General features: G+C 39.7%; 1 protein-coding gene across 5 annotated transcripts in view; it reads left to right on the top strand.

Moving 5' to 3' along the window:
• The window catches only part of RTEL1 (regulator of telomere elongation helicase 1), a 45,943-nt gene that overhangs the window by 12,477 nt on the left and 13,681 nt on the right, over positions 1-19,785 (top strand). For 3 of the 5 annotated variants that reach the window (XM_056507146.1, XM_056507148.1, XM_056507149.1), the window contains exons 15-29: positions 951-1,028; positions 1,804-1,885; positions 5,861-5,993; positions 6,310-6,423; positions 7,797-7,837; positions 8,587-8,672; positions 8,983-9,060; positions 9,769-9,846; positions 11,021-11,164; positions 11,902-12,017; positions 12,859-12,982; positions 14,132-14,285; positions 15,873-16,027; positions 18,031-18,126; positions 19,228-19,432. In XM_056507146.1, coding sequence (XP_056363121.1) covers positions 951-1,028; positions 1,804-1,885; positions 5,861-5,993; positions 6,310-6,423; positions 7,797-7,837; positions 8,587-8,672; positions 8,983-9,060; positions 9,769-9,846; positions 11,021-11,164; positions 11,902-12,017; positions 12,859-12,982; positions 14,132-14,285; positions 15,873-16,027; positions 18,031-18,126; positions 19,228-19,432 — 1,684 coding nt within the window. Of the gene's footprint in view, positions 1-950; positions 1,029-1,803; positions 1,886-5,860; positions 5,994-6,309; positions 6,424-7,796; positions 7,838-8,586; positions 8,673-8,982; positions 9,061-9,768; positions 9,847-11,020; positions 11,165-11,901; positions 12,018-12,858; positions 12,983-14,131; positions 14,286-15,872; positions 16,028-18,030; positions 18,127-19,224; positions 19,433-19,785 lie in introns of all 5 variants that reach the window. The other 2 variants (XM_056507147.1, XM_056507144.1) reach the window with 1 other exon arrangement.

Genomic DNA, 19,785 nt, shown 5'->3' with positions numbered 1-19,785 from the left:
CTTGCCTTTGAGTCTTAATTTATCACCAGCTTGTTTTAATTAATAGTAATTTTTTTTTCCTTTTCAAAGAACATTTAACAAAATTTCTTTTGTACGCCATATTTTTGGCTATTTTTCAGAAGTAAATATTTCCAGGAATTGTGCTTTTTTTTTTTTTTAGTCGCTGGGAAACATCTTGTTACTAGCTGATACTCTTATGAGCTTGGGTAATTCCTATCAATGTCTGGACAAATTTTGTTTAGAAAAATTAACAAAGTTGTAAATATTTGAGAACCACAGCTGTTTTCATTGAAGTTTCACTGGGATGTGTTATGTTTGCAAGAGCATCATCTGTAGTCATGAGACATCACATACAGGAAAGGGGGGAAAGTTTAATTTAATGTATGGATAATTAGATATGATTACAACTTGATTGTTTTTCTAAGCAGAGTGTTACTGGCAGAGGGACCACAGATGAAATTTTAAACTGAACGAACTCAAAAAGTTCTTCTGTGCTTGCTTGTGACTGATCTCATAAGAGTGTTTGTTTATCCACAGCCAGAGTAATGAACAGTGTGAATAATAAACTTGTTATTTGTCTAGTTTGAGTATATTTAGATACTGACTTGTAGTTTTTGGAACAATGAGAGCACCACATGGGTAGCAGGAATCGCCCCGAAGAACCATATTTATTCAAGGTTCTCTTCTTATTTGATTACAAGAATAAGGAAATACATTTAAGGTTATTGCAGCAGTAACTTTAGTAGAGATGCTTCTCAATGCAGATACATTAGGGATTTACTGGAAGCAAAAGGTGGTGGGGTTCCCATCCCTGGGGGTGTTCAAGGAATGCCTGGACATGGCACTCAGTGCTCTGGGCTGGGGACAAGGTGGGGATCAGTCACACGTTGGACTTGGAGGTAATTTCCAACCTAAATAATTCTGTGGTTGTGTTTCCCTCCATTTTCCAGACAGTATTCAGCATTGATCCCCCAGAAGGAGTCACAACAGGGTACCTGCCACGTCAGGCAGTATCTAAATATTACAAGGTATGGGAGGCTTTGTGTTCTGCACTTTTCCTCACAGCATTTAATGTCTGTGCTTCATGTGTCTGAGACTTGGAAATATGTGGATAGTATAGCAAGTGATGTTGATTACAGGGAGAAAAAAAGAAGACACAAGAAGAAGAAATAAAAAAAGGAACTGTATTGGATTTAGATTCTGAAGAGAAATACAATTTTTAAAGGAACTTATAAATTAAATTAAGAAAGTGCAGCAAATGGGAATTTCTGAAAATTTTTATATTGGATATTTAGCAAGAATTAATGTGTTCTTCCAATAATGTGTTTTTAGTTTAGCCCAGTGCTGAGCCACTAAAGCTCCTCCCTGAAGTTGAATTTTAGGAACAGATCCTTTTCTACATATCTCATTAATACTTGGTACTATTTTTGTTGCCAAATGACGCAAATCTTTCCACCACGATAGTGTTCTACATTTAATCTGTGGTTTATGCTGGTGGAAATACCCAAATAATTGGGCTCTTGGTCTCTGCTCAGGTCAGCCCATGAAAAGCTGCTTCCATCATCTGACTCAAAAATGACTGGTTGGATGATGATGCACTTTTCTGCTTCTTAGTTATGAAATATTGGAAGCAAAGTAGAAAAGAGATGGGAAATTATAGAACCATATATATATATATATAACACTATAAAAGTAACACTAATTGCATTAATCACTCTTAATGTGGGCCAGATTGTTTTGAGGGATGAAGTTCAGATTCCTTTTCTGCAGCCATTGCTAGAAATGTTTGTTACTTTTCTTCAGGTACATATTCATTTGGATAATGGTAATCAGAAAAAGAAACAAAGGACAGATCTCTGGAATTCATCAGCTTCAAAAAGACAAGGTACAGGACTTCTCTTGGGGAGGTTCATGCAAAAGCTGGATTGAAAACTCCTCAACTGCTCCTTTCTAATTCAAATAGAAGAAAACAAATGCAGCTCCATTGTGGATACAATGAATTGGTGTCTTGGTTTGAAAGACAGGTGTCTGCTAAGGAAGGCAGGAGCCTCTCGAAATGGAAAATGTAAAACCCCTCCATCCAAATCATTTTAATTTTGAAATTAGGGAGTTCTCAGACAAAGCTATGGGAATAGGAATAACAGTTCTTTACTAGGAAAATTTAAATAAAAATAGAGTAATACAAAAAGACACTAACAGAGTCAGAATCCAAGCTGACACCCCATCAGTCAGGGTGTTGGTAGCAGTCCCTTAAATGGTGGCTGCAGTCACCCTGCAGTGACAGATGTGGTTCAGTTGAAGCAACGTACCTGTAGAAAAATGCAGCTTTTCTCTGAAGGTCCAGTGGTGATGAAGATGGGCCCAGGTCTTCCTTTGGGAATCCAGTGGAAAAAGGCTGCTCTGATTTTCCAAATCTCGGATTATATACAGGCAGGAATGCTTGGCTGCTCCCCCTGGGTGGAGCATCTCCCAATGGGATAATGTAATTTTTATCAGTCAAGCAGTGGGACTCAGTGGCCCGTTAAGAGAAGAAATCTCCCTGGAGGAAGGATGGGTTAGTGGAAGAGATAAAGAAAACTGTCCCACCTGGTTTAACAGCTGGCCCATTACCAGATGATATCCCCCCCAGAGTTATGAGCAATGGCTCATGGAAGAGGTGTACCAACCATACTGCTGGTTTCATCTTGCATTGCAACCTAAGACAGTTGGGGACAAGCTTTTCACTTTCATGGTTATTTCTGAAGGGGAGGTGACACTTGCCATCTCAGTATAAAAATTTCTAGTACCATTGTTGTTTTGTGCACTGCTGGAGTTCTTTTAGGGCAATGATTCTGGTGAAAGAAGATCATCTCCGTTATGAAATTGTTGTTTGTATTGGTGTAGAGAAAATGTTCAGAGCTTCCAAGAATGGGGAACTCTCCTCCAACCCTCAGGTTGATAACAATGTTCATGACTTGTTCTGTACTCCTCATACCAGCTGGATTTCTCTGTATGACTGTGTTGAGTTAAACACAGAATTTATATTGAATAAGGCCGCAACTGCCTTTGGCAAGAACGGGATTCAGGTACAGTTATGATGGCAAAAATATTTGTTGAATTGGTATAAAGCTAAATTCCATGGAAGTTCTCATTGTCTGTTGAATGATTCATGCTGTGGAGGTGTTACAGTTTGTAACAGCTCATTTAGAGCTCTGTAGGGAAGGTTCATGTGATGTGCAAGAGGTCGGGTCCAGATCATGTGAGTTCTTAGGCAGAAAATCCCGTGCCGTGGGCATGTTTACCTTCTCTGGGATGACCTGCTTTGCGAAACTTCCTGCTTTGAGCAACTTTCTAAATTCTTCAGGATGTGTTGCCAGTTCTTGATAGTTTCAGCTTCACCTATTCTTTCCAGTTCAACTGGGGTTTCGTGCTCTCCTTCTCTCTCCTCCCACCTGTTTTGTTCATTATGCTCTGCAGAACCCAGAATCTGGAATTACCTCAATATTTCCATTCTTCAAAACCATATTTTTAGAAGAAAAGAAACTTGGCTTCTGAATCAAAGGCTTATCCTAATGCTCCTATAAAGCAGCACCAAGCTTGGCTTTGTTGGACTGCAGCATTCATTCTTTCTGATTTTTTTTTAAATTTATTTTTTTAATAATTAGATTGAAAACAAAATATTTTCAATTAGAGAAGACAGATGCAGATCCCTTTACGTAAGCCTTCTTAACACAGCACTCTTCAGGGATTTTTGTAAATACTTTGCCTCATAACTATCTACTTAATTAGTCCTTTAAGTGCTCAGGAGTATGTATCTGTTTCATGGAAGTTCTTTTAAGAACAAAAGTAAAATTTTTCAAAGAAAGAATTTCCAAGAATTTACTGGATTTGCACATAATATCCCCTTAAATGTTTCCACAAAGTTAGTGCTATTTGGTAATCTACAAATGTTTTCCTGAGATATTGCTTAATTGGAATTTTAAGATACTGGAATAATTCTGAGTAGATTTGGTTAAAGATGGGTGCAGGAAGAAGCTAATACAAACACTTAGGTTAATTGCTCCGCTTGGAGGATTTATACACAGAAATACAAAGCAGTGAGAGAATTTTGTGATTCAGTAGATGGATCCTGATATATTTGTTTTTCAAGTAAAAAGAGTTTTTGCAAGTACCTGTGTAATACACCTGAGTATGCTGAGACTTGTGTTTTATGTAAGCCTAGCAGAGGCCAGACATGATAGATTGAGTCTCTGGTTTCCTGTAGTGATACAGCAAATGGTATAGAAATAATTCAAATATTTAAGAACAGCTGTTTTCCAGGGATTTTGTGGAACTTATCCACTCAAACATCATTCTCTACAAAGTAATTGGTGCTGAGAAGGGACATAGCTTGGGACAGCTGATGAGATTCCTGCCTGAGTCATCTGGGAATAGATGCTGTTTATGTCAACAATATTGGACTGTTGCAGTTTAGCATTTAATTAAAATGCTCTTATTCATGGTTTGCTCTAAATCATCATGTTGTAAACTATTAGCAAGCCATGTCTCCTTGTATTAGCTGTCCTTTGTACCAGGAATGGAATGGAAAAAGCTGCTGCAGAGATCAGCTTTGTTTAACGTCCAACACTTCCATCTGGTGAATGGGACCTTGAAAATGGATTTATTGTTGTTAAGCTTAAAGACATAATTGCAGCACACAGGCTAAAAATGTGCAGCAGTTCCAACTTGTCCAGGAGCTGGGAACTGGTGCCTGGCAGTTGTTATGCTGGGTTATGTGGAAATGTGTTTCCAGCTGAGCACTGGAGGAGCAGACATAAGGGGTTGGTGTCCTTCCCATATCAGCCCAGTTTGGTTTTGTTCTGGAATTTCTTGGGTTCCTGGCTGAGTGATTTTGTTCTTGTCTGTAGATACTCACTGGCCTGTCCATACACAGATTGAAACTAATTTGCACCAATTGTTAGTGTGAGTTAGAAAGATACAGAATTTGCTGAATTTTGGAATGTGAGTCTTCTAGAATTTGGGCATTGTTTGGATGTGTTTGTCCAAATGAGATGGAAGGGTAAAACTTTAGTTAAGAGTAAATGTTCACTCGTCATTCAAAGCAGTAAGTGACTCACTGGGCAAATATTAATGGGGATTTCCTGAAAACGTCAGTTTTTTCTTTTGGAAATGAAGGCTTTGATTGAGATGTGTAAATCTAAAAAAAGATGCACATGATACTTGGATGAGAGGTATTTATTTTTATGACTAAAACTAATCACGTAAAGCAGAATCAGAAAGGGAAACAAAAGGTGGTGTTTTATTTGGCTGCTCTTGTTCTTGACGTGGGTATTGTTTTCATTCCTTTGTGCCTGTGTCTCTGAGAAGCTGATGCAGTTTTTAGCAAGCTTGAGCTGAGCAATGGAAAAAATGACGGATGCAATTTATTTATTGTTCTTAATATTCTGCTGATAAATTATATATTTTCAGAGTCATGCACTAAAATACATATCTGTGTATATGTCACCACATCCCACAAAAGATTTGAGCAGAAATTGAAATATTTGAGAGTTGACTGTGGGGAAAGTGGGAAGTTTAGGTGAAAGATTTATAACCTATATAGATATATAGGAAATTCCTCATAGACAAGGAGTTCTTTTTTCAAGCAAGTGCAAGCTTGGACATACTTTCTTATTAGATCATGAGGGAGGAGTGATGTTTTAATTAACAGTCATTAAATCTGGGAAGAACCAAAGCAGGACATAGCATACATCTGGAGTTTTAACTTTGGATGCAGTCTGGTTTATTCTCAGAAGTTTGGGTGCAATGTGCCCAGTTCTGGTCATAGCTTAATTTCTCCACTTTGACTGACTTCTTAGTGTTTTCTCTTTATTAAATGCAGGGAAGACTTTAAGCTATTGGTGTTTCAGCCCTGGGTACAGCATGCACGAGCTCGTTCGACAGGGAGTCAGGACAATCATCCTCACCAGTGGGACACTCTCCCCCCTCTCTTCATTTACCATGGAAATGCAGATGTGAGTACCTGGATGTGGGAACGCTGCCATTCCTGAAGTGAACATGCTGCTCTCGTGGATTTAGATTTTATCTCAGCATTTTAAAGTGTTCTGCTTGCCAAGGGAAGCTGTGGCTGCCCCATCCTTGGAAGTGCTCAAGACCAAGCTGGGTAGGATTTGGGGCACCCTGAGATAGTGGAAGGTGTCCCAGCCCATGGGAGAAGGGTGGAATGAGATGAGATTTAAGATTCCTTCCATCCAAACCATTATGTGGTTCTGGAACTGGTAGGGAATCATATTATGGATATGACTGGGATCTTCCTCTTTTTTTCTCCAGCCCTTTTCCTGTTTGCCTGGAGAATCCTCATGTTATTGATAAACACCAGCTCTGGGTTGGGATCATTCCAAAGGGGCCTGATGGAACTGTGCTTACTTCCACCTATGAAAGAAGGTAATGAACTTCCATGTGGAATCCTGCTTTGAAGTTTTGGGTTCCAATGTTTTGGGTTCTGTTAACAGGAGTATGATAGTTAGGTAAGGGATCTCTAGTGGTTTTCTTGAATTAATACTGAATAACAACACCCTTTAACCACTCCTACTGAAAATTTAGCACTGGAGGTCTGGAAGGGATCAGGTACCAAGGCACTCATAGTCTTTGATGGCCCTGACCAGCCTCAGCTGGGACCTGCACCCACAGCCATCCCCTAGGAGCCACACTAAATCCCATACAATTTTTTTTTTTTGCTGAAAGCTTAATTGACTTGAAACATGACTGGCCTTTACAATAACTATTTTTATATTTAAAGCTTGTCACCATGCCCAGCCTCTCTTTCACCTGTGGGTTTTCTCCTTAAGGAAAACATATCCAAATGTTTGACAAACTTTTCTTCATTATTTTTCTTGCTCATGTGGTCTTTGCCTCTGTCTATCTATTGTTCAGAGTTGGCACTGCTTCTGCTGCCAGCAAAGGCCAAATATTCCATAGAACAGAAAAGGGACTCAGCAATTGTAATGGGTTTTTACAGAAAAATTGTGATCTGGAACACCCTCAGACTGGATTTCTCATTTTCAATAGTTTTAATATGCCATTTCAGTGTATTTCTGTTGAAGATACTATGTTTTAAAGAAGGAGGGTTGGGGATTCCACCCCTCCAAGGCTTTAGAACACGGGGATTTTTTGAAGGAAAGGGATTCACTGTGTTTCGACAACATCTGTGTTGATACTGGTATTTGTAGGTCTTATAAAGTATATATGTTAGGTTTTTTCCCTGCATATATAAATTTTCTGGGAAAACAGTACACAAAACTACAGGGCACTGAAAAGAAAGGAACATAAAGGTATGAGAGAACAGGGGAATTTTCAGTCAGGTGTGGAAGAACATAAATATGGCTCATTGGAGAGCAGGACTTCTTCAGCCAAAGAAAGTGATTTACTAAATAATAACCATAGTAACAGAACTCACCCTTTTTGCCCTGCAGCAGCACCACACCTAATTCATCAGGCTTGGCAAACTTTTCTGGCAGAACCCTCACATGTGTCTTATTACTCACATGGTTGCCCATTTCTACCTGTATATTTTGAAGTATTGAAGTTTAGATCATCTTCAGAGCTATTAATAAGAATATTTCATAGTATCAGTAAAATGTAGTCAAGGTGTTATTAATTCCTGCCGTTGGTGTTGATGCTTGCCACAGGAGGGAGAGCAAGTGGGAATCTGGAAATGCTATTTTGGATGAATATCAAAGGAAGTCAGTGTGGATAAAAAGCATAGAAAAGGAAATATAATTATGTTATTTGATTTTTCTTCTTTTTTCTTTTTCTAGGTTTTCAGAGGATTATTTATCTTCTCTGGGAAAAACAATTGGTAAGTGAAGTGTGTGGGTTTCAGAAATGGATTCATGCCCAGGATTTTTGGAAATCTAGAAAGGGCAGTGCTAAAGAAGTGCAGTAACAAAAAGGTGAAGGATTGCAGTGCATATCTCGCTGATATCTGATTTTTCTGTGTTTCTGCTTGCTCAAGGCAACTGACTGCTGTAATAGAACACAAAATAGATTCCCTGGCTTCATATTTCCAAGTCTGAACTTAATTTTTTTTGTCAGGAGCTTGTGTTTGGGTCAAAAATGAGATTCCTAAGCACAATCAGAAAGTAGCTCAAACTAGAAAATCAGTAGCAACCAAAGAGGAGCAGAGCAATTGAGGATCACAGGAAATCAATGCAATTTCTTGTGATATTTTAAACTGTGTCAAGCCTGCCTGAAGTCAGCGTTTATTGGTTTGGTAATGTTTTATAAGTATAATAGAATTACAAAGTCATAACACATAAGGACAGAATAAAAGAAGAGCATTTGTATAGCTGGGTAACATGATTGAAAAGAATCTGTTAAATCTAGAAATGCTTGAAGAAGAAATGAAAGCTGGTTTGGCTTCTTTGTTAAAGCTTACACCTTGCCAAGATTATCAAATTATTTTAAGAAAGAAAACAACTTCTAATACACAACCATTCACATCAAGAAAGTAGAAAAACTTCAAAGTAGCTGTTGTTTTTCCTCTGCAGTCCATGTTCTCCATCCTAGGATGAAAATGCCCTCAGCTCCACACTTATCTCTCTGCAGGTAACCTGGTGCGAGTTGTGCCACATGGGCTGTTGGTGTTCTTCCCATCCTATCCTGTCATGGATAAGAGCCTGGAATATTGGAGAGTATGTTCTTTACTCTGCCCTCATTAGGTAGTTTGGATACATGGATCAGGCAGCCTGTAGTTATTCCATTTAACCATGTTAAAGACCTTCTAGTGGAAGATGTCACTGCTCATGTCTGGGGTGCACCAGCTGCAAGTAACCACTGTTAGTGCTCTTAGGGGGTTGCATGTTTCTGCTTCCATCTCTTGCTGTGTTTGGCAAGAGAGGAACACGCTGTGCTGGTGAAGTGTAGTGACCATTTCTGAGCTTTTCTGTTCTTGTGGTGTGAGCTCACTTGGCATTTCTGACCTGCTCCTTCTCTTTCTAACAGGAGCATGATTTTGCCAAAAGAATAGAAGAAGTGAAGCCAATGTTTGTAGAACCCAGGAACAAAGGAAGCTTTTCAGAGGTTGATTATTTGCATTACATAGCTCTGTCATTTTCAGAAACTGTTTCTATGTTTAATGGTCTTCTCTAAGGTGTGTTTGGGTGTGAAACATCCTAGGTTTTGGCCTAGGGTAGAAATAAAACTGAATACTTCTTTGAAGTGTAGTTTTCCTGCGCATCTTTCCTTTCCTCTCTTGTCTGGCCATGCAGGGTTTAGTCTTCATTTAAATCTGGTGATGTAACAGCAGCTAACATACACAAGTGGTGAGTAATCCCTTGGTGGAAAGCTGTCACTTCAGTAGTCAGCATTTGTGAATGTTCTGCAGGACTTTTCATCTCAGTTTATCCTGCTTTGGATGTTAAGGAATTGTGCAGTGTCATCCTGTTTATTTATAAATTTATAACATCCATTTTATTTGCTTCTTAGAATAATTAATATCTGAGATTTGCTTTCCTTTTCATGTTTTACTTAACAATCTGCAGAAATGCCCGATGGTCCATCTTCTCATCAGAAGTATCTGAATTTTTTTATTCTTACCCAGATGTGTTCTGGATTTCAGAGTGATATAAGGATTTTGCTGAGAAAATGGCTTCTCATGTTTGCAATTAGTAAAAAGTAAAGACAATTATACTAAGCCAAATTAATCACAGTTTAGATCTTAATGTACAGGTCAAATTTAATTAGTACAGGATAATACCATTCTTCCTCTTAAACTTGTTTATATTTTAGGTTATTGATGCCTACTATGATAAAGTCACCTGTCCTAAGTCCAATGGAGCTGCATTTTTGGCAGTGTGTCGGGGCAAGGTAATGTAACTGAGAATTTGTTTCATCTGAGATCAGATTATCTAATTGATAGAAAAAGACCCTTCATTTTGGATTTCAATAAATTCCTGTTATTTGACTGTAATTATATCCGGGAAAGAAACAAGTGCTCTGAAGCTTTTTCAAAATTAGGTAACATTTCTGTATGATTCACTCCTGTTTTTGTTAAAGGAACAACACATTTTGCTTTCTCTGAAGTGGATGAGCATCACACTTGTATTTCATGTTGGCTGCTTTATGAAAACATAACCCATTAGATGAGAACAGCTGTTCTGGAGAACTGTAATGAAACAAGTTAAAACAACACTGCTACAAATCAAACATAATGCTTAGCTTTAAAACACTTGCTTTATTAATTTCATGTTCTGTGGACACATTTGATGGCCTTTGCTTTGCGTCTTCCAGTGCTGGTAAATTGACTTATGTTTATCAGTGGAAATATTTGTGAAATTACTCTTAGAGCCTTTTTGCTGCTGTTTACTGTCTACCAGGAGAAGATCCAACTTCTTTTGAAATTTTGCTCCCAGCCTCCAAAAAGGCTGTTGGAATGAAGAAAAGACATAGCTCTCTCAAGTTTCATTGCTGAGATTTGTAAAAATGATTCAGCTGAAAAACAGAAGAGCTTTTTTTTTTTTTTTTTTTTTTTCCCCTATTTTTTTTCAATCTGTTCAACTTTATTAGTTTCACAAAGTGATTTGCCAACACAGTGAATTTGTACAGGGGACATGAGTGACAAATACTTGATGTCCAGCACAGCTGCTGGACATGGCACTGTGGTCTGGTGAATCTGATGGCTTGCTGTTCTTGCTTTGAAATGATTCTGTTAATTTTTATTGTCAGAGAATGTATTATGTCTTGTCAACAACTCAGGGTTCTGGAAGGTTTAAACAAAGGTGTTGACATGTCTCAATGCCGCTGTTCTTATCCAGGAACAAGACAGCCATTAAGAGGGTTGGCTGAGCTGTTCTTTGGCAGAGGAAAAAGCCAAGTTTAAACTCCTGGTAATGAAAGAAAAAAAAAATCTAGTTGAAACTATTCATTGAAACTATTGATAAACTGCACTTGGCCAGGGAATTAATTGAATGGAGAAAAATGCCAACAGCTACTGAAATGTCACTTCAAACCCTGTTGATGAAGGAAAACTCTGTCCCTGCAGGCCAGTGAAGGCTTGGACTTTGCAGACATAAATGGACGAGGAGTCATCATTACTGGGCTTCCATTTCCCCCTCGTATGGAGCCCAGAGTCATTTTAAAGATGCAATTCCTGGATGAGATGAGAAGAAGAGGTGCAGGTGCACAGGTAAGACTGGGCAGCTTCTCACTCTTGGCTGTTTGCATGTTTGTGTCCTTGGTTCTCCCTCTTGTCCCTGTGGGTTTTGGATTTTGTTGTCTTCTCAGCCTCGTGGGACCACGAATATCAAAAATTCAAACAGCCTTGGGAATTTGTCACAAATAGAGCCACTTTTTTTTGTAGTCTTTAGGGGTCCAAATTCTGGCACAGTCTTAAATATAGGCCCCAAAAAAGGATGTAATTAAATTTTAAGTCAAAATCTTGGTATGTTTGTTATCCATCCCTCTTTCTGAGGGATGTTTTTAATCCAGAGAGAGTATGGGCAAGAAGAATGGCCTGTGCTGCTTTGGGAATTATTGTTATGGAAGTGTGGTGTGTGTAGGGGTCTTTGGGTTTGGCTTCTGTTGCTTCAGGCACAAGAATAAATGATGTTGCAATTTAGTCTGTTCTGCAGATCTTAAAGAATTTGCTGAGTGTGTTGTACTGCCAAGGCTCTGAGTGCACCATATAGGAAATAGACTCTCCAGCTGGACATTGCTACTTGAGTTTTCTGTGCTCTGTAGATCAGGTGTGACTTTTGAGTCCACCTGTATTTGGTTTTCCTCAGCTCTTAAGAGATTTGTCAGTACATCTGGTTGATACTATCGAACATCTATTCTGTGACTGTAAAGAAATAGTGACTGTATGGCACAGAGAATCCATTTTACCTGGTAAATGATGTTAATTGTTCCTCCTGCCTCTGGCAGTATCTGTCTGGGCGTGAGTGGTACAGTCAGCAGGCGTCCCGGGCTGTCAACCAGGCCATCGGCCGCGTCATCAGGCACCGCCAGGACTACGGGGCCATCTTCCTGTGTGACCACAGGTAAACCCTGCCTCGGGAATCCCAGAGTATTTGGGGTTCGAAGGAACCTTACAGCTCATCCTCATCTCATCTCCAACTCCCTGCCTTCCAACCTTCCACCAGAGCAGGTTGCCCCAAGCCCCATCCAACCTGGCCTTGAGCACTTCCAGAGATGGGGCATCAACATCAACAGCTTGATATCCCAACAAAGGTGTTGGTATTTTGAATATAAACAGCTGATGTTGCTGTTTAGAAAAGGCTACAGTTCATAATAATAAAATTAATTTATATAACAAGTTATATAAATATTGCCCTCCTTCAAGAAAGTAACTGGATTGTTATCTTCTGCACCTTCAGCTGTGTAGTCTTGCAGCTGCAGAAAGAGGCTAATGATTTTAATGGAAAATAAACCAATTTTTGGAATTCATGTTTGTAATACCACAGGAAATTATGTGAATACTTATGGTCTTGCATTTTGTCCATCTTTCATTTGAGATGGCAGTCAGCAGCACTGCAGTGTTTTGAGAGAAGAAGAATGGAAAGGAGGACAGATTATATTACTGAAACAATACTATTTATAATCATATCCTATATTAATATTATACTGCATTAATATCCATTTCTGTAATGCTAATTAATAGAATGTGGATATTATAGGCAACAAGAGTTTAATTGATAGTACATGGAATCAGCAAAGCCCTTTTCTCCTGAGTGAAGGCATCACCCTATTATATTTACAGCACTGTTACGCCTTTATTTGTGTGCTGCTCCTCTCTTATCCTTTTGGATAGTGACCTAGGGTTTGTTTAATTAATTTAGCCCAACCTGGCAAATAATTCTCAGGTTTTCCCATCCTGCCCAGGTTCACAACTTGTGATGTCAGAGACAAGCTGCCTTCGTGGGTCCGTCCCTACGTGAACGTTTATGACAACTTTGGGCACGCGGTCAGAAGCGTCTCCCTTTTCTTCCGTGTTGCTCAAGAAATTGTGAGTGTCTTTAAAAAAACCCCACAAAATAAATAACTTTCCTGAACAGTGTTGGAAACTGGGAATGCTAAGCTAGGTGAGAGATGTGAGAGAATTGCAGATAATCTCAAATTGGAAGGGACACCTAAGGATCACTGAGTCCAGCTCTCTGCTCCTCACAAACCTGCCCAACGTGAGGTCACTTGTCATTTCTAGACTCTGGAAGATTTACTGGAAAGGAGGTATGCCTCATCTTTCTCCATGAGTGATCTGGGACAGGATGTTGTTCTTAGGCTCGGCAACTCATTAGGTTAGATCACAAAAATAACTTCCTCTTCCAGTTCCTCCTAAATAAATATGTATTTTTTGGCTGGTATGCAAATCCTGGAACTGATATTGGCATCTAGAAGCTTTCTGTCTCAGGGAGAGGTTGTATGTGTGGAAGAATCATACCCCAAAATTTAAATTGCAGCTGACTAGTACTAAAGAATAATAGAAACCATCAGTTGTTATTGCAGTTCATCACTGGGTCATCTTTACTAGAACAGTTTCTCTATTAGCATTAGGAAGCTGATGTTGTCTGTAATAGTTCCTTAATTTGAAAAGTAATATTGTAAAAAAGCTTCCTGATTCTCTGGAGAAAGTCATAGCAAGAAACGGGCTGGAAGCCAGAATGGGAAATTCTTTGGTTTCAACAAAATGGAGGTTAAGATTAAAATAAGCACTTGAAATTTCATATACAGACTTGGACAGCTTCCTAGAAGATGCTTTTGCCAAATACAAGTTGTTCTGGCTAATTAGTTACAGATGATAGATATTGAAGACTTGATGATCTTTTCTGATCATGAGTGAGAGTTTAATGGTAAATCAAAACCACAACCCGACGTGCTTTGTCAGGGGAAGCTGTTGCAGGGATAGCATTAGGGAGTGATTGTTCTTTAGCAGGTCATGATCCTTCTTCTGGTACCAGGTCACTTAGAGTTAAGCCTGCTTACTGCACTTCAGCTGTGTCACTTGTGAGCTGTGTGATCCTTTTTTCAAGAGCCCATAAACCCAGCGTGTGTCTTGCTACCAAAGGTTATTTGGGGAAAAGGAGATGTCTTTGGATTGTTGCTGAGATTTTTGGTCACAGATGGAGTGGAAAAGTGGCTTTTTGTAAACTGCTTGCAGATGCCTCCACCCCTGCTTCAGCGCCCTCCTGGACATACTGGTTCCCTAAGTGAAAGCAGTGCAACACCATCTACTTCCTCTGAGCAAATCCTCTCTCTGCAAAAAGCTAAAAACCTGGATGACCATGTTCCAAGTTTGAAGAGAAAAAGGAAAGGTAATGTTTGAGTCTTCACAGATAACACCATTTTGTTTTAAGGTGAACCATGAAAAGGAGAATCAAGAGGCTAGAAACTGAAATGGGAGAGAAAGCAAGGAGAGCTTAAGACTAATGTAAAAGTCTGGTCAGAAGGGACATAGTTAAGCGTTAGAAAATGGAGGGAGACAGTTGCAATTGCAGAGAAAAGATGCAGATAGGGCTGACAAAAGTGTCCCACAGAGGAAGGGGAGTTTTTTGTGGAGTATCACAGATAGTTTGGAAGATAAGAACTGGAGGTCTCTTTCTGCCTAGCACTGACTTCCGTATCTCCTCCTTCCATCTTGTTGTATAGATGACTCTTGCTTAGTAATCTATCTAAGAAAACAAAAAGGACATGGGAACAAAACAATATTTAAAATCTTGTGGGTAGCCAATGCCAAAGAATAAAGCATTTCTCGGGTCAGATATTCTTTCAGCACTCTAGACTGCTGGTTTGGAACAGAACGGTGAAGTTTGTTTAAAGCTGTGGTTCCTAATCAATTATGAGTGTGAGGGTGAGTTCACATTACATTTAATCCAGTTGTTACTGATAGGTAAGGCTTTATAAAGTTTTATAAAGCCTTACCTATTGGTAACAGCCAGTCTGAATGCTAGTTGTTGTTAAAAGGGATTACTTTGGCCACCACTTTTTTCCCTCCTCTCAGTTTCCAACTGTGCACTTTTTGCTCCTTCCTTTGATTTGAGTCCATCTTTTGTGCAGTTGCAGAGTGAGCAGCTGGGATTTGCTAAAGCAGTTTATTTACCTTTCATACACTGTAGATCCATCTCAAAGGATGGGCTGGAATGTGTGACGAGGTGAAGGGAAGAAGCTGCATTTCCTGTTTAATAGAGATTTTCAGGTGCATTGCATCAGCTGTTACATCAAACTCCCCTGTAGTAATAGTGTACGTAATACGCTCCCATTCTTCTCAAAATAATGACTTTCCTTCGTAACTGACTGTTGGAGTAATTTCGAAGTAGTGGAAATACATTTTGAAGGTAATGCCTTACAGAAATATCAAGCTCTGATACTAATTTAACCCTGCTTACAGGTCAAAATTCTTATATTTGAAACCTGGATTCTGATTAGTGAGAATATGTAATTTGGGATCTTGGTGACTTTGTCTTATGGGTATTGATACTATAAGAATTGTAGGCTTTAAGAAAACTTACTCTGTTAAAAAATAATAAATCATGTTTTGTACCAGAATCTCTTAAAACTCTGCAGCTCTGTTTTGGGAAAAATCCATAAATCTAAAACAATTGAGACAGCTGCTGCAGTAAGACTTTTCCCCATTGATCCTAAGCCATTTGGGGGTTATATGTCACCATCACTTAAGGAAAAGTTTGAGAGCAATCTGCCAGATTGTGGTAACAAATGCTTGAGCAAGTTTGGAATTGATATATAAAAGCAGTCTTCTTATATAATGCATTTTGCCGGAGGTGGAAGATCGTTTGATTCACCAACACATACTTATGGATTGCTTCATAAGACACTAAATTAAAGAAAATGCAGGAGAGAATGTGGGATGTTAATTTGCCTGCTGTGTTCTGCTGTGATGGCAGTAAATGGAGATGGAGCACCCAGCTTATGTGTGGAATATGAGCAAGAGTTTGTCTCACCCCGAAGAAAATGTGTTGGGCTCTTGGATGCCTTGGAGCGCAGTGAGAAGAGCAATGAAGATGCAGAGGAGGAAACTGATTTGCCAGGAGAGGAACAGGTAATGGCAAAATCCTTCCTTATAAGTAAAAATTGCAGGCTCTAAAGCAAAATGGTTTTGATGTCAAGAAAACCAGCTCAGCCCTCTTTCAAGAAAAGCTCACAGTAATCAGCACCAGTAGCTGCCAGTTCTCATAACTAAATTAATCAAAGGGTTTCTCTGCCACTTTCAAGTAGATAAACAGGTTTGTGCTTGTTCTTTGCTCCAATGCTGCTGACCAGGATGATTCCTGGAAGTTAACAACACTTTCTGAGGCGCAAGGAACTTTCAGAGAAGAGGTTTGTAAATACACAATTTGTCCTGGATGGAGGAGTCTGTGTCAGCACTTGGTATGAGACCAAATATTGAATTCAAAAAAGGGTGGGAGAGGATTAGAAATTGTGTTTTCATATGAAAATCTTTGATTTGCCCCAGAGAAAGAATGTTGCTGACTTGTGGAATATTTTATCTGAATCAAAAATCCACTATCACATTAAGATAAACAAAACTGCTTCTGTGCTGTTAATTTTCTTTCCTCTTGGATTGGTATTTTTGATACACCCGTGTTTGGGCTGTGTTCTTGCTTTCTCCAAGTCCCTGTTTGCAGTAGTTGGAGGGGTGGCTCCCTTACCTGGCTGGAGTATTTTACTGCTACTTGCAGACCCATTTATGGACTTCAGCAATGCCTATTGCAGCATTCCTAAGCAGTTCCCTTAGGGGAAGAATGCCTGAGGTAAAATATGTAAATGTAGGAGTATCTGGGGAATATCTGAGTAGGCCCAAGGACATGAATGGAGACACGTACAAAACAGGGAATGTACAAAGGGCAGCAAATATTTAACTTGTGTGTAGCCTAGTGGGAAGTGGGCTCTGTCACCCATTGGGGAGCCATGACATAGACACCAAAACCTATTCTTTGGAAAGCCTGGCACATTTCCAGGGACTTGGTAACTCAGCTACAGAATATTCCTAGCACAGCTGCAGTGCTTTTGGCAGAGCTCAGCATTTCCTGGAGTCAGATGAGCTGACAGACCAATGCCTTGGCAGTCTCTCAGGTCCATTTCCCATTTGCGTATTTGGCATTGATCCTTGTGGAGAGCTCTGGGGTCATCCTGTGCTGCTCCCAGATTGGTGACCTGGCCCCAGCAGTCTGGTGAGTGTAGTCCTGAGACAGGCAGTGGCTCTCAGGCAGCCAGCTTTCACTCTGAGGCCAGCACTGAGTGCTGGATTTGGACTGAGGATGGGGTTGGTGTCATTTTTTATCTTTACCATCCAGCGTAGTGTCTATGTGAAATTTTTCTTTTTATCAAAGTTACACCATATTCTTGTTTCCTAAAAAATGAAAATTTAGCTGCCCTCATTCTGAAAGAATTTGCTTAGTCACCTCAAAAATTCACAATGCAAGTAATAATTTCTCAATCTATTTAAATAATAACCGCTCCCTGTACTCAGATTCCCTTGGGAGTTACTAGGAAACTGTAACTCGTGTCTAGGAAGCCTTATTTCTGCTGAATTGTGCTTTTCAAGGTGCTGCCTATACATAGCACAGGATTAAGAAGATAGTTTTGACAATTTCTCTGACTCACTGCTTGTATCATAAATATTTTATTTATATTTGCTTTATATTCCAATTCTTCATTCCCTGACGTACAGGGAGTTCAGGCAGGAAAGTGAAGGGGATTGTGAGCCACCAGTTACACACAGGTCTGTGTACACGCTCAGGCTGCCTTGGAACAGTCTACTGTGAGTCCAGCTTTGCTTAGTCAGGACTTTGTACTCTCAAGACCAACTTTGTCTTTAATTTCTTCTGGCTTGGCCTCTATGAATTGGCCAGTAAATTTCTATCCTCTAGAAGCAGGTATGTGCCCAGGCTCTATGACACTGTTGAAGGAAGTGAAACAAATCAACCTAAATCATTGTAACAAACTGGGTTAGCAAATTTTACTGCTGGAAATACCTAAATTAAATGGGGAATAACTCTGAAAAGCATTTTTTTGTACCTTACTTTCTTTTCATTTTCACAGGCACATCGTCTGTCCACACTTTCCCTTCAGTATGAGAAGAGATTAACAGATGAGCAGAAAGGAGGAAGGAAAAAAATAAAGCTAGTCAGCAATACAGTATGTGTTTCCCTGTGCCATCCCTTTGATCTGTAGATTGCTTTAAACTGAATTGGAAATTTCCAGGCAGACAGATGCCAGAACAAGTGTGTTTTTTCTCCAGATTGTAAATATTCTTCATTGTACATCTGAAAGCCATTTGTTATGCTCTTTCCCAAATCCAGACATCTCAGACCAAATTAAGCACAGGTTCACATAGGGGGTAGGGGAAAAGAATTGTTTTCTGACACTGGTTGCTTTGTGAACAATTTGAACAGAGTGGTTTCTTTTTTTTTTTTTTTTTTTTTTTTTTAATAAAAATGAAATAGTTTAGTTGCAGGGACCTACAATGATCAGCAAGTTCAACTGCTCTGGTAGAGCCTCAAATGGTTGAACTGACCAGTTTGGGGTAAGGGATCCCATCATCCCCCTGAGGTGGGTCATGGTTGTGTGTTACTTAGCTCTGCAGCTGTGCATTATTGTTTTGCCCTGTCTCCAGACCTAGTTAACTCATTATGCAACTAATTGCTTAAGTCACAGTAAATTCAGGAGAATTCCCTGGGTGATGTGAGTGCCAGTAGTTGTCCAAGGTGCTGTCCTAACTGGATGATCCTTGTCTGTCAATCTGCCAAGCACCTGGCAAACGAAACTGATCCTGAAGCTGATAATACCTCGAGAAGACAAGGAAGAGAACAGGTTCATGGAGAAGGTTGTGTTTGCAGTTTGTTGCTATATGATGTCATGATGAGTCAGCTCAGCCTCCAGTTTTGGAGTAAATTCTCCTAAGAATAGAATTGTGCAATGATACTTGGCTGCCTTCTCTAGGAATTTTTCCCTGAAGCCGTCTGTTTTGCCAGTGGGGAAGGTGAATAATATGTGGATTATGGGGGTGACTGCCATAACCACAACCTGCTAAGTGAAAATATTCATGGTTTAGTGGCGAGCACAGTGGTGCTGCTGGCTGGGCCATTGCACTGGATGATCTTAGAGGAATTTTCCAACCCCAGCAGTTCTATGAATCCTTTCATTATCCCATGTGCTGTTGGAATTGTAGTGCATCCACCTGAAAGGAACTCCTCAAGTGGTGCTTTTTACTGAGGAGCCTTTCCTGCCTTGCAGCAGGAGCGGAGAGCGGAGCCGGCGGAGCCCAAGAAGGCGCGAGCCACGTTGTACATCGCCACGGTGAAGGACACCCTGAGCCAGCAGAACTACGAGCTCTTCTCCAAGGCCCTGCAGCAGTACAAGAAAACAGATGACTTCCATGCCATGCTGTCCCAAATGAGCTCCCTCTTCTTAGAGGATGAAAAAAAGCACATCTTGCTGCGAGGTACATCAGAATGTTTGTGTATCCCTGGTGTATTTGTAGAAGCGTCTTTCGTCTTCTGCAGTACTCAAGCGTGTTTAAAAGTGTTTTAGATGTGAAATGCAGCTCAATTAGGATGATTCACCACTTTACATCCCCAGATAACACAGAAGAATCTCATAAATCTAAATGTGTTAGCTCACATCTTGACTTGAAGAAAATGATATTCCATGGAAGTTTGTGTTATTTTAAACCTTGTCTAAAAGTACACTGACTTATTCCTGGTAATTTCGGAGATCAAGAGCGTGGCTGTGTGAGTTGGAGAGATGCCTTCATAAGGGTTCAGTGCTAAAGCAGTAAATATTCAGAATATATAG

Source organism: Oenanthe melanoleuca, chromosome 20 (genome assembly GCF_029582105.1).
Source record: "Oenanthe melanoleuca isolate GR-GAL-2019-014 chromosome 20, OMel1.0, whole genome shotgun sequence".
In the NCBI taxonomy this organism is placed as follows: Eukaryota; Metazoa; Chordata; class Aves; order Passeriformes; family Muscicapidae; genus Oenanthe; species Oenanthe melanoleuca.
This window is presented reverse-complemented; position numbering and strand designations above follow the sequence as displayed.